Source organism: Aotus nancymaae, unplaced genomic scaffold (genome assembly GCF_030222135.1).
Source record: "Aotus nancymaae isolate 86718 unplaced genomic scaffold, 86718_ANA_hifiasm-v0.15.2.pri h1tg000020l, whole genome shotgun sequence".
NCBI lineage: Eukaryota > Metazoa > Chordata > Mammalia > Primates > Aotidae > Aotus > Aotus nancymaae.
Window position 1 is genome coordinate 58,484,823 of NW_026988432.1, and position 15,148 is coordinate 58,499,970.

At 44.9% G+C, this 15,148-nt stretch overlaps 1 protein-coding gene across 2 annotated transcripts in view; it reads left to right on the forward strand.

Moving 5' to 3' along the window:
• Positions 1-365: 365 nt before the first annotated feature.
• The window catches only part of LOC105709388 (ATP-binding cassette sub-family C member 6-like), a 35,783-nt gene continuing 21,000 nt past the window's right edge, over positions 366-15,148 (forward strand). The window contains exons 1-4 of one of the 2 annotated variants that reach the window (XM_064379365.1): positions 366-452; positions 1,976-2,158; positions 3,853-3,978; positions 4,117-4,245. In XM_064379365.1, coding sequence (XP_064235435.1) covers positions 2,063-2,158; positions 3,853-3,978; positions 4,117-4,245 — 351 coding nt within the window. In that variant the 5' untranslated portion in view covers positions 366-452; positions 1,976-2,062. Of the gene's footprint in view, positions 453-1,975; positions 2,159-3,852; positions 3,979-4,116; positions 7,404-15,148 lie in introns of those variants that run through there. The other variant, XM_064379364.1, reaches the window with a different exon arrangement.

Below are 15,148 nucleotides of genomic sequence, written 5' to 3' on the forward strand. Positions count from 1 at the left end.
TATCTTCTCCCCCACTGGATATTCTGAACAAGATCACAGACCTTTGAGTTCTCTCATCCGGAGAAACTGGAATTGCTGGGTCCAAAGTGTTTGGGAAGTTTGGAGTGATTCTTGTTGCAGGGGGAAGAGGAAACTAAGGACGTGTCACTGAACTTTCAGGGGTTCCGGGATCCCCCACCCAGGTGCCTGCTCCAGCTCCCCGAGCGCGCCCCCCTCCCGCCCCTACCTGTTTTCACCCCTTGTGGCTCCACCCCCACCGGGCAGCTGGACCTTGCCCGGGGCCTTCTGATCTCCGAGCTCCAATTTCAGCCGGAACTGCCCAGCCCCGCCCCTTCCCTGGCAGGAGCACAGCGGAGAACTCTGTTCAGACACCGACCTACAGACAGACGCTGGGACCCAGGACAACTGAGGCGCCAATGGCCGCGCCTGGCGAGCCCTGCGTGGGGTAGGAGGTGAGTGCCCCTCACATCGCGCCCCACTCTCCTTTTCCAGGCTTGGTTTGGCTGCAGATCTCTCGGGCTGCGATACTGGGGAGAGGAGAGACCCCCAAATTCCTGGACCCAGAAGCGAGGAGAATTACTCCAGTCCCCTAACTGCACGGGTTGGACCCCTTTCACCAAGCCGGCCCCCGATACTCCAGCTCTGTTTAAGGGGCTACCAGACCGCCCAGCTTCTAGGGGCTTTGACCCTTATTTGCGTAAAGCTAGTGGGTCCCCCCCCAGAGAGCACTTACCTCTCTGGTTTCTTTTCCCATTGCTCTTAGCAAAGTATTCCAGAGAGTGGAGTTCATCGGGCGGTGGGGGTTGGGGTGGGGGTTGCAAGCTCCCAGCATTCTGAGGGCCAGGGAGGTGAAGCAATAGGCTGGTATGAATTGAGGGATCCTCTGTGCCTAGCCTTGTGCCCAACATGGTGCCACAGTGCTGTGAACTTTGCTGCTGCTAATCCATTTAATACAATTCATAGAAGTAGAGTCTCATCCCCCTTTTGCAGGGAAGGAAACTGAGGCACAGAGGTTAACCTTTGCACAGCCAGTGGATTGTGAAACCAGGGAAAATAAAAAAGACAGCGGAGAGAGAAGTGGAGAGGCCACGTCCACTAAACTTCAAATTTCCTCCAAAGTTAGATAGGACCAGCAGAACTGCTGAGATAAAAACAACAGATGAAGCTGGGCACAGTGGCTCATTGCCTGTAATCCCAGCACTTAGGAGGCTGAGTCAGGAGGATTGCTTGAGGCCTGGAGTTCCAGACCAGTGTGGGCAACGTAGTGAGACCTCTATCTCTACAAAACATAAAAAAAAAAAAAATTAGCCAGGCCAGGTGAGGGGGCTTATGCCTGTAATCCCAGCACTCTGGGAGGCCAAGGTGAGAGGATTGATTGAGCCCAGGAGTTCAAAGCTTTAGTGAGCTTTGATTGTGCCACTGCAGCCTGGGCAACAGAGTGAGACTCTGTCTCTAAAACATAAATAATAATAAAAATAAATCACATCAGGATCACCAGTCGGACAAGCTTTGGGGTCAGATAAGCCTGGGTCAGAGTCAGCTCTGCTACTTCCCATTTGTGTGGCCCTGAGGGAGGCAGTTCCCCTCTTGGTGCCTCATTCTGCTGGTCTCTGAAATGGGGACAGTATGGCCTATGTCCTAGAGTTGCTATAAGGATAAACTGACAGTCCATGCCTAGCAATAATTATGGAGCCCAGGTCTCCTAGACCCCAGAGCCCAGTTCCCTGGGTTCAAATCCCAGCCCTTCCACTTCTCAGCTGGGTAAAGTTAGCCAAGCTACTCAACCTCTCTGGTCCTCGGCTTCTTCATCTGCAAATCAATATGATAATTGCATCTACCTAAGGTTGATGTCAGGCTGAAAGGAGTTGAGAATTATTAGGTATTCCAAAGAGTGCTTGGTACATTTCTGTATAAATGTTAGAGCTGGGGACCCCTGCCCTCTACATTCCTAAGAGTCCTCCTGGTGTTCCCTCAGGTCTGGAACCAGACAGAGCCTGAACCTGCCGCCACCAGTCTGCTGAGCCTGTGCTTCCTGAGAACAGCAGGAGTGTGGGTGCCACCCATGTACCTCTGGGTCCTCGGCCCCATCTACCTCCTCTTCATCCACCACCATGGCCGGGGCTACCTACGGATGTCCCCACTCTTCAAAGCCAAGATGGTACCTGCCATCCCTGGGAGCCTGGAACCAGGCAATGGTGGGGGAAGCAGGGGACAGGCTGGAACCTGGTGGAGTCCTAAAGTAGACTCCTCCTATCAGGATGTAGGAGGGACTCTGTTAATCAAACAGAGCAATATTAGAGAGGCGTCAGAGGTCAACTCGGTGGGACACAGTTCTCCCAAACAGACTTTGTAATTCCAAAAATCCATGCTTGCACAAACACACACACACATTCCCATGTTCCCAGACAGTTGATAACTACCATAGCCTGGCATTTTCCAAAACGTACCATGTAGACTCTCGGATCCACAAGTTGATTTCAGGACCACATTAGGATGAGCCTTTTAAACGTCATGCATTGATTTTTATGTTTCCCACTGGCTGTGTTATAGAACAGTTTCGTAAGTGATACGTATTTACTTCAGTGTGCTGCATAGGCACTGGCATTCCAAGTGTGAGCCTTCCTGCTCATCCATCCTCTTCTCCTCCATTCTTGTAGGCTCTAAAGAATGTTCTTCAGAGTTCATTCCTTCTTCTGCCATTGTGTTAATGTTTGCATCATCACCCACGACCAACCCAGGGGTTGGCGAACTTAAGGAGCCGAGCATCACATAGTACTTGAGACCTTGTCAGCCAGGCAGGCTTCCTTCCAAACACTCAGCTCTGCCACTGCAGCATGAGCGCTGTAGTCACAACCAGAGACAACAGTCATAACTGTGTTTCTTTCTTACTCTTTTTTTTTGAGATGGAGTTTCACTCTTGTCACCCAGGTTGGAGTGCAATGGCATGATCTTGGCTCACTGCAACCTCCACTTCCTGGGTTCAAGTGATTCTCCTGTTTCAGCCTCCCAAGTAGCTGGGATTTCAGGTGCCCAGCAGCACACCTCACTATTTTTTGTATTTTTAGTAGAGACGGGGTTTCACCATGTTGGCCAGGCTGGTCTCCAACTCCTGACCTCAGGTGATCTGCCTGCCTCAGCCTCCCAAAATGCTGGGATTACAGGTGTGAGCCACTGCACCCGGCTAACTGTGTTTCAATAAAATTTTTTGTAGTCACTGAAACTTGGATTTCATGTAATTTTCACCTGTCATGACATATTATGGTTTTTATTTTTCCTCAGTGATTGATAGTTTTCCAGCCTCTGCTTTAAACTGAGGTTCTTTGAGCAGCTCCTCCAACGCGCCTTAGCTCTGGCCTTCCCTCTGGTGTGTACGTGTTCTCTCACTTTCTTCCTTTCTTTCATTCAGCAGGGAAACCCATCTATATTAGAGAGACCCTAGTGACTTACTGCCCCAACAGAGAGCTTCTCCTTGATTTCATAGCAGGGACTGAAAATAACTTGGAGAGAGGATAGTTCTTTACCCAGTGAGTACATTTCATCTCCTGCTGTTTCTTCACACCCACAGTTGTCTCACATGTGCATGACTGGAGCACTCCCTGCACGTTGGAAAACACTCAGTTGGCTCAAGGCCTTGCTGTGCATTATTTACAAGACAGTCACACGTCAGGACTGACCTGCAATGCCCTTTACACATTGTTTACGTTGGCACATTGCTAGCTGGTGATATCGGTTCATGACAGGGCCCCAGCTGCGATGTCCCAGAACCAGCTCCCAACTGAACGTGGGGTCGCGAATTCGTTTTCTGTGACCTCTCTTATTGCCCCCCAAGCTTATCTAAGCCTGTCTCCCCAGGTGCTTGGGTTCGCCCTCATGGTCCTGTGTACCTCCGGCGTGGCTGTCGCTCTTTGGAAAATCCGGCAGGGAAAGCCCGAGGCCCCGGAATTCCTCATTCATCCTACGGTGTGGCTCACCACAATGGTAAGGATGGCTTCCGTCTGGAGCCGGGCTTGCTCCCAGCTGCTGCTTTGCCTGCCACAGTGGAAAACAAGGGGAGGAGAAGAGGCTCCCCCGCCTCCCGCCCTCCCCTAAGGGGCCTGTCCTGACTTTCCCGCCCAGAGCTTCGCAGTGTTCCTGATTCACACTGAGAGGAAGAAGGGAGTCCAGTCATCTGGAGTGCTGTTTGGGTACTGGCTTCTCTGCTTTGTCTTGCCAGCTACCAGCGCCGCCCAGCAGGCCTCTGGAGGGGTAAGTGGGGGCGTGGGCCACCCTGGAAACCAAAATGCTGGCTCAGGCCCTGGGTCCCATCCTTCCTCCTCCCGTTTCCACATATGATTTATTCTCAACTCAGCAACACACACAGCCAGTCACTTACACTCTAGAGACACAAAATCCACTCTCACACCTGTAAGTACCTGTCATTCCATACATTTCTCATCAACACGGTTTCCTGTTGTCTTACACACGCACATCACATGCTCCACTTGCACACGGGGCACACACTTAATGCATCGATTCACACATCACACAAGCACATGCATACATGCACACACACACAACCTGGGCAGAGACACTCCTGTGTGCACACATTCCCCTACATGCACGCCTCCCTCATCTCATGTACTCACCCTCCCCTCATTCCTAGGCATCTATGTTTACACACTCATTCTGCACACCCACCCATATTTCTGTTATTTCTGTTGCCTAATCTGGGAAGCAGCCTTTTTTTTTTTTTTTTTTTGAGAGGCTTGCTCTGTTGCCCAGGTTGGAGTGCAGTGGCATGATCTCAGTTCACAGCAACCTCTGCCTCCCAGGTTCAAGCGATACTCCTACCTCAGTTTCTCATGTAGCTGGGATTATAGGTGTGTGCCACTACACCCAGCTAATATTTGTATTTTTAGTAGAGACTGGGTTTCACCATGTTGGCCAGGCTGGTCTTGAACTCCTGACCTCAGGTGATCCACCTGCCTCGGCCTCCCAGAGTGCTGAGATTACAGGTGTGAGCCAATGTGTCCAGCTGGAAGCAGCATTTCTTTATTAGGAGACATGATGGGTCATTTTATCTGTAAAGGAAAAAACAGGTAGTCTAGACCAACTTTTCTCAACCTCAGTTTTAGTAACACTGTGGCCAGATGACTGTTTGTTGGGAGGACAGGGGTGTCCTGTTTGCTGGAGGGTGTGAAACAGCATCTCTGGCTTCCACTCATAGATGCCAGTAGCATACCATCCAATTGCAGTAACCCAAAATGTCTCCCGATATTACCACGTGTCCCTTGTGGGCGAGTAGGACAAAATGGCCCACCTGTTGAGGGTCACTGGCCTCAACGGTGTTTAGCCAAGGCTTCAGGGAGAGGGGTTATCTTGACAGCAATGACCAGGCTGTAGCAGGTTGCAGATATTTTACTTTATTATTTTATTTTTGTGGAGAAAAGATTGTTCTTTGTTGCCCAGGCTGATCTTAAACTCCTGGGTTTGAGCAATTCTCTGACCTCAGCCTCCTAAAGCGCTGGGATTATAGGCGTGAGCCACCACATCTGAACTCACAGATCATTTCTGGTGTCCAGTGGTTACTCCATCCTGCCCCTAAAGAAGAAGGTAGAGAAACATCATCCTGTCCTTAAGGACAAAGTTTTTATTTTTGTTTGTTTGTTTATTTTATTTATTTATTCTGAGAGGCTTGCTCTGTCGCCCAGACTGGAGTGCAGTGGCACGATCTTGGCTCACTGCAACCTCCAACTCCCGGTTCAGGTGATTCTCGTGCCTCAGCCTCCCAAGCAGCTGGGATTACAGGCATGTGCCACCACGCCCAGTTGATTTTTTTATTTTTAGTACAGACAGGGTTTTACCATGTTGGCCAGGCTGGTCTCGAATGCCTGACCTCAAGTAGTCCACCCGCCTTGGCCTCCCAAGTGTTGGGATTACAGGTGTGAGCCACAGCGCCTGACCAAGGATAGCATTTTTAAAAGAGTAACCTTTGTAACCAAGGGGAAATTCCACAGGTTATTCAGTAATTTCTGCAAGGCTGTGCTCCCACAGTTGACCTAAGTCAGCTTTTTGGGACACAGTATAGAAACAATAATACTGGGACCATTTACACTCTGGGGTTCCAAGCATGTGCCAGGCACTGTGCCAGGCACTTACACACCTGTCCCATTGGATTCTCACAACAGGGCACAGTGAGGGATTCTTTTTTCTTTTTTTAAATAGAGATGAAGTCTTACTATGTTCCCAAGGCTGGTCTCAAACTCCAAGGCCCAAGTGATCTTTCCGCCTCAGCCTCCCAAAGTGCTGGGATTGCAGGCTTGAGCCAAGCTCAGCCATGTGATGGATTCTAATAGGCCATTTCAAAGAGGAGGGAAACTAAGGCTAGGAGAAGGGAATGACGGCCTCGGGGCCACGCAGCTGGGGAGTGCAGAGCCCAAGGTCATCTCAGGCAAATGCGGAACAAAGTTTCTCATAGAAAGTGGGGAAGACAGTGTCAGTTTAGGGAAGATGGGCCATATTGTCATTGGAACATCCAATGGTTTCCTATCTGCCAAAAAAAAAATAACACCAAAAAAACCTAGAAGAGTAAAAAATCCAGTAGAGGAATTGGCTATTTGAAACTAGGGCTCTGGGCAGAACACGGTGGCTCACACTCGTAATTTCAGCACTTTGGGAGACTGAGGCGGGTGGATCCCCTAAGGTCAGGAGTCAGAGACCAGCCTGGCCAACATGGTAAAACCCACCTCTACTAAAAATACAAAAATTAGCCAGACTTTGTGGCATATACCTGTAATCCCAGCTACTCGGAACGCTGAGGCAAGAGAATTGCTTGAACCCAGGAGGCGGAGGTTGCAGTGAGCCGAGATCATGCAACTCCACAACCAGCCTGGGTGACAGAGCAAGACTCTGTCTCAAAATATATGTATATGTATAAGCACACACACAAACACACATATATGCACATATATGATACACCTAAAATTAAAAAATAAAATCATATATGTACATATATAATATATATTCCTAAAATTTAAAAATACAAATTTTTTAAATTAAAAAAGGAAATAAAATTAGAGTGTTTATGACCAGATGTCAGAGCAGCAGATGCAGAAGTCATCGTGATGTGGCAGTAGGAGCATCGCCATTTGGACCAGATCATCTGTGTGTCCTTGAAACAAGGGGCCTCTCTGAGCCTTGGTTTCCCCAGGAGTCAAAGGAAGCAAGAAAACCCCAGCTACTACAAATACACAAAAATTAGCCAGGCATGGTGATGTGCACCTGTAATTCCAACTACCCAGGAGGCTGAAGCAGGAGAATTGCCTGAACCCAGGAGGTGAAGGTTGCAGTGAACCGAGATCGTGCCATTGCACTCCAGCCTGGGTAACAAGAGTAAAACTCCATCTCAAAAAAAAAAAAAAAAAGTCACTCACAATACATTTACATTCTCACTTCCTTTGTTATTTCTATTTATTTATATGTATTCATTTTTTTGAGACAGAGTCTCGCTCTGTTGCCCAGGCTGGAGTGCAGTGGTGCAATCTCGGCTCACTGCAACCTCCGCCTCCCAGGTTCAAGCGATTTTCCTGCCTCAGCCTCCTGAGTAGCTGGGACTACAGTCACACTTCACCATGCCCAGCTAATTTTTGTATTTTTAGTAGAGACAAGGTTTCGCCATGTGGCCAGGCTGGTCTGGAACTCCTGGCTTCAAGTGATCTGCCTCACCTCCTCAATTATTTCTGTAAGATCTTGTGAGATCTGTTCCTGGGACTTCTCTGGCCTCATCAGCTCTCACACACACGTCCTTCCATGCTCACTCCCCTCCCGCCACACAGGCCTCCTTTCTGTTCCTCAAACACTCTGGGAACCCACCCACCTCGGGGTCTTTGCATTTGTTTTCACTGCCTAGACACCATGTCCACTCCTCCTAATCTAATTTTAATGTTTGAGCCTAATTTTAACTTACAGTCTTTCCCTCTTGAGGATAAAGGGTTATACTTCTGATAAGGTGGCCAGTCAGCTGTGTTCCCAGACAATACTGCTGGTGGTGAAAATGACCCCTAGGCTGGGTGCAGTGGCTCAAGCCTGTAATCTCAGCACTTTGGGAGGCTGACATTACAGGCATGAGCCACTGCACCCAGCCTAGGGGTCATTTTCACATGGGAGGATCACTTGAGGTCAGGAGTTTAAGACCAGCCTGGCCAACATGATGAAACCCCATCTCTACTAAAACTACAAAAATTAGCCAGGCATGGTGGCAAGTGCCTGTAATCTCAGCTACTCAGGAAGCTGAGGCAGGAGAACCACTTGAACCCAGGAGGGAGAGGTTGCAGTGAGCTGAGATTGTACCACTGTACTTCAGCCTGTGTGACAAAGTGAGACCCCCATCTCAAAAAAAAAAAAGAAAAAGACTCCAAATTGCATGTGGGCTGGAAGTTGTGTCCATTGACTGCATACCTGATTGGAGGCCATAGCTTTGGACTTGTCTGTGCTCTCATTACACTAAGTCCCTAGACTGCTGCCGCAGGAGCTGTTGGCTCCTGTGGGGCATGAAGCATCTGAGCCAGGCCAGGTCCCGTTCCATGTAAGTCTCATTCTGCGACACCTGAGCTGTCACCTGGGGAGGAGGGGACCAAGGGGACAAATCCTGGGTGGCCAGGAGGGCAGCTCTTGATGCTGGCCTGCCAGAGTGCTTTGTCCCAGCCTCATGTCCCCCTGAGCATGCCAGAGCTGGGCGTGCCCTATCCTGTTTCCAGAGTCCACATGTTTGCTTGAGCCTGAGAGGAAAGCCGCCTGATGGGCATTGATCTCACTCCCCACCTGCAGGAGGCCGCCTTTGATCTCCTGATGAGGTCAGACCCCTCCTCTCCTCTCTAACCTCTGTGCTGCCTTTTTTTTTTGAGACAGAGTTTAATGCTTATAGCCCAGGCTGGAGTGCAATGGCATGATCTTGGCTCACTGCAACCTCCGCCCACCAGGTTCAAGCGATTCTCCTGCCTCAGCCTCCCGAGTAGCTGGGATTACAGGCATGCACCATCATGCCCAGATAATTTTGTATTTTTAGTAGAGATAGGGTTTCACCATTTGGTCAGGCTGGTCTCAAACTCCTGACCTCAGGTGATCCGCCCACCTCAGCCTCCCAAATTACTGGGATTACAAGTGTGAGACGCCACGCCCGGCCTGGGCTGCTTTTTTATGGTACTCATCATAACTACCATTAAAGCATGAGTTATATAAATCTTTTTGTTTTGTCATTTTACATATATATATACTTTAAGTTCTGGGGTACATGTGCAGAACGTGCAGGTTTGTTACACAGGTATACACATGCCATGGTGGTTTGCTGCACCCATCTACCCATCATCTACATTAAATACTCCTCCTAATGCTATCCCTCCTCCTACTGTCCACCCCTAACAGGCCTCAGTATGTGATGTTCCCCTCCCTGTGTCCATGTGTTCTCATTGTTCAACTCCCACCTATGAGTGAGAACGTGTGGTGTTTGGTTTTCTGTTCTTGTGTTAGTTTGCCGAGAATGATGGTTTCCAGCTTCATCCATGTCCCTACAAAGGACATGAACTTATCCTTTTTTATGGCTGCATAGTATTCCATGGTATATATGTGCCACATTTTCTTTATCTAGTCTATTATTGATGGGCATTTGTATTGGTTCCAAGTCTTTGCTATTGTGAGCAGTGTCACAATAAACATATGTGTACATATGTCTTTACAGTAGAGTGATTTATAATCATTTGAGTGTATACTCAGTAATGGGATTACTGGGTCAAATGGTATTTCTAGTTCTAAATCCTTGAGGAATCACCACTCTGTCTTCCACAATGGTTGAACTAATTTACACTCCCACCAACAGTGTAAAAGCTTTCCTATTTCTCTACATGCTCTCCAGCATCTGTTGTTTCCTGACTTTTTAATGAATGCCATTCTAACTGGCATGAGTGGCATCTCATTGTGGTTTTGATTTGCATTTCTCTAATGACCAGTGATGATGAGCATTTTTTCATATGTCCGTTGGCTGCATAAATGTCACTTTTGAGAAGTGTCTGGTCATATCCTTCACTCACTTTTTGATGGGGTTGGTTTTTTTTTCTTGTAAATTTGTTTAAGTTCTTTGTAGATTCTGGATATTAGCCTTCAGTCAGATGAATAAATTGCAAAAAAATTTTCCCATTTCTACAACCAAAGTGTAGGTTGCCTGTTCACTCTGATGATGGTTTCTTTTGCTGTGTAGAAGCTCTTTCTTTTAGGACTTCTGACCTAAAAACTGTGAGCTACTAATAGGTGCTGTTTTAAGCTATTTTGATTGTGGTGATTTGTTATATCAGCAAGAGAAGACCCCTGCATGAATAGATAAAGTGTGGCCCATCCATACAATTGAATACTACTCAGCAATAAAGAGGGATGAATTATTTATACACAAAACAAAATAGAAAATCTAAAAATAATTAGGCTGATTGTAAGAAGTTAGACCCTAAAAAAAAGGTTGCATGCTGTATAATTTCATCTATGTAAAATCCTAGAAAATGCACAAAACTCTAGCACAGAAAGCAGATCAGTGATTTCCTAGAGATGGGATGGGGAGCAACTTGGGAAAGATGGATTATAAAGGGTCATCAGAAAATTTTGAGTGGTGATGTTTATTTTGTCTATGATGGTGGTTTCACAGGGCATAGACATAAGTAGCATTCATTAAAATGTACATTTTAAATATGTGCAACTTATTATGTATCAATTATACCTCTGTAAAAATAATTTTAAAAAATAAGCCTCCTAGATGACTGTAGAGAAGAAACCCAAATACCAGTTTCATTCAAAAAGTGGAGAATGCAGACAAGCAGGTAAAAAAAATCCTCACTTAATTTAATCTCTATTTCTGTTATATTGACAAAATAAATTGTATGCATTAATAGCTTCTAAATTTCCAGGAAACAAATTTTTTTAATTGTACAATCTAGAGAATAAAATTCTTCTTTTGTAACTTTCTGAACCAGCATATTTTAGCTGCCTACTTCCTAGTAACTACATTAGGACTACTGCCTAGAGTTAGGAAATAAATGAAAATTAATCAAGACACAGTTCCCACTCTCCTTTTCTCATATTGCTTAGCAATCTCTAAGTGACGTGCTTCTCTAAACTTCTGCATTGCTTTCCATCTGTTTCACAACTCTTAGTGTTTGACTGTATTCCATGATTTGTTATGCTCTACTAGTTTTTTACAGGATACTTGAAGGCCAAGAGTCAGTTCATTCATTGATTAAATATTGGCAGTTCCAGGTATGTTGTGTAGGGGAGGAAAACATAATTTTCCCCCTGCCTCTTTAAGTTCTTGGCTGAGACCCCATAACAAAAGACAGATTAACAAGAGAAAAACAAACAGAAGCTTATTAACATGTATATCTCATACACAGGAGATAACCAGGTAATGAGAAATCCTCAAAGAGGTAGCTTAGAACCCTGGCTTATACAGCATCTGTATTAATCCATTCTCACACTGCTATGAAGAAATGCCTGAGACTGGGAAATATATAAAGAAAAGAGATTTAATTGACTCACAGCTCCACATGGCTTGGGAGGCTTCAAGAAACTTACAGTCATGGTGGACAGTACCTCTTCACAGGACTGTGGGAGACAGAATGAGTGAAAGCAGGAGAAATGCCAGGCTTATAAAACCATCAGGTCTCATTAGACTCACTCATTATCACGAGAACAGTATGGGAGATACCATGCTCATGATTCAATTACCTCCACCTGGTCCTACCCTTGACACCTGGGGACTATGGGGATTACAATTCAAGGTGAGATTCGGGTGAGGACACAGAGCCAAACCGTATCAGCATCTTCCACAAAGAATGATACATTTTTAGACAAGTGAAAAGACAAAGGAAAAGGACCTTGAGACTCACAAAGCAGGAAATTGTGGAAAGGCAAATAAATGGGAAACTAACGGTAAAGGCAGAATGGTTAAATCTAGCTAATTAAAAAAATACAGTACCTCACATAGTTATCATTTTTATGGCAAGAGGATAAAAACATACAATGTTATCTGTCAATTTTAAAAAATAAAAATTTTTAAATAACCAGCTAGTGAATAAAGTTTATCATGTAAATTCCTCTGGGGCTGTCTCTGGGCTAAGGGTCTATAGTCTGGTGAAACATTTGTCTTTCCTTTTAGAGAGGGAAGGGAAACCGTTGTCAATTTTTGTCCTGCTTTTAGGTAAATAGGTGGCTGAGGGACAGAGAGATTTTCTTATACCTGCTTTGTCTCAATTGCCTTTAGTTCAAAATAATCCTCATGCCAAAGTGGCATATTTTGGGATGCATATTCTGCTACCCTTCACTGGAATAAGGAAAAACTAATAATTAGTCCTATCTCCGTTAATTTTTTTTTGAGATGGAATCTCACTCTGTCTCCCAGGCTGGAATGCAGTGGCACTATGTCGGCTCACTGTAACCTCCGCATCCCAAGTTCAAGAGATTCTTCTGCCTCAGCCTCCAAGTAGCTGAGACTATAGGCGCATGCCTCCATGCCTGGCTAATTAATTAAGGAAAGAAAAAAGGAAGGAAGGGAGGGAAGGGAAATGAAAGGAAGAGAGAAGTATAGATGTAGTATCAATGCTATAGATATAAATTTATTCTAAATGTTCTACAAGAAGCATGCAAAATGCTCACTTTGAGAATAATTACTTCTGACTATAAAATAGGAGGTTTCACAGAGGTTACAGAGATGAAAAATAATTTAGAAACTCTTTGATATTTTTGCATATTTTCTATAAACCTAAAGCTAGTCCAAAATAAGGGTTGTTTTTTTTTTAAGTGGATCATGAAATTAGAGGTGTTGCCAGGAAGACTGTAAATTTTTTTTTAAATGAGTATATATGGAACACCTGCTAGGTTATTAGGTCCTATGCTGCACACATTCAGTTATTTCATTTCATCCTCAAAATAATTCTATAAGGTCCAAAAATTAGCCTTCTCATTCCTTAGAAAAGTAAGTTCACGATAAGATAGTTCAACTAATTGTTCAAAGTCACTCAGAAGCGAAAATACATCAAGACTCAACATGTAGACCCAGCTGATCCCAAAGTCTAGCTAGTTTTTTCCTGGCAGAGGAAGTACCATGAGCAAAAGCAGAGGCCTCAATCACGTAACAGCAAATGGTCCAGTCTGATTAACATTCAGGGTACATGTGGATAGTATTGGGAGTAGCAGTTTAAAAGGCAGTGGGGAACCATGTTTTTCCTTAATGATATTGACTAAAAACAGTTTTAATACTGCAACCACTCTATTTGCCTTAGCTGTCATCCAAAGGTATCCCATTGTCACAGTTACCTAACAACTAGGCCAACATCTCCAACATCTCATCTGAGAAAATCAATGAGTTTTCCTCATGTTCTCCACTACTAGATATCAACGTGTTTATATATGGCTCCAGGGACTTGGATGGATACTGAAAAATCTAAGGACCCACTCAAGTTTACAGATGCCCCAAGAGGTCTAGGTTAACCCCCTAAGAATATTTAGGGGGAAAAGGCTGGTTGTGGAATTATCATGGTAGTTCTGACTTATTTTCAAGCTAGTGCAGATTGATCAACAGAGCTGTGAATTTAATTAAGAGCCCATCTGGAGTTATGAGTTGGTCCATATATCCAAATACTGGTATCAAATCAGCATAAATTATTTGCACTTGTACTTACCTTAATTATTCCCTTTTCTAACTACCCTATATCCTCAAATCCAGGTGAGTATTTTGCAGAATAACTTCCTTAAAATGTGAGCTTAAAATGGCTAATCTGATTGAGTTGTTAAAATACAGTGGCATGGTAAAAGTGCTTATGGCTTATGTCAAAGGGTTTAGCAGCCCATCAGATTCAGAGTGACTCTGAGTTGACTGAGACTATCAGTTCAATCAATGTCACTAAAATCTCTAACAAAAAATACTATGCTAATAGCACAAGACTGATGATGTGGTATAATGAGAAAGGTATGTTTGGGTAATTACATATGAACCATTCTAAATATGCTCCAGGCCATATAATGAACCCTCTGATTAGTAGCTGATGGGCCTATTATTAAGATCTCAAGTTCATTAGCAAACATGATATAACATAAAGTGCCTTAACTTAGGAACCAGAATAGAATTCAAGTCTTGGTTATTAACCTTACGAGTAGCCTCTATGAACTTATTCTCTCATTATGCTTATACCTTCGTAAGATTGTCTTGAAGATAAAGTGAAACAATTAAAGTGAAAGAACTCTAGTAACCACAGAATGGTGTCAACAGTGCTGTGCTGCTTACCAAGGTATGGTAGGCCAGTGGTGCATGACATGAATCAAATGAGGTAAATCGGGCATCTTCAGGAAGGGAAGGTCCCTTGACATGATTATAATCCTCTCAATCATGTCAGGAGAAAAGCCAGCATCTGCCTGAAGCTGAATACATTAAAATGCTCAGAAGATATGTGTCTCTTGGGTAGTAAGTCTGAGATTTGGGGGCCTACAATTCTTTTGTGAGAATGAGTTTGCATCATGAGGACTAGAACAGGACAAGGTAGAGAGAGCCTGCAGCAAGGACAGAGCAAAGGCAGAACTAAAGCTAGGCCCAGATCTAGATCTGGATTTATATCCCCAGTGTCATGGACTAGGCTGTCTGTATTACATCCTCCTCCAAGAAGGCCACTGGCCCATGGTGATGTTGGCCTCCCTCAAAGGTTGGCATTCAAGAGAAGAAACCTATTCCATTGGTGCCTTTCAGACAGTCTTAAGAAATAGGCCTTCTTTACTTGCTCTGTGCCTTATCAACTGGAAAATCCCCTGAGTGGCAAATAAAGATCAACTTCCTAACACCTGCAGCAAAGTGTAACACATCTGTTTTAAACCAAATTTATGTGGCATGGGCCTGAAGTCTCTCAACATAGAAAAAATATCAGAAAGGCAACCAATTTAGCACCTATGAGAGTCAACAAAGAGCAATGCAGAGTAGCTATACAACTTAGTCAACATGGCAGGAGGCAGTCAAGACATGAAGCCCAAAGCTGCATGTGGCCCTTGTTTAATTTGTTTCTTAGGCAGGACCACAGAGCTTCTCCATGTATGAAATCAGGTGCAGGTTATGAACAAGAAACAGATTTTAAAAAAAAAAAAAAAGGATGTT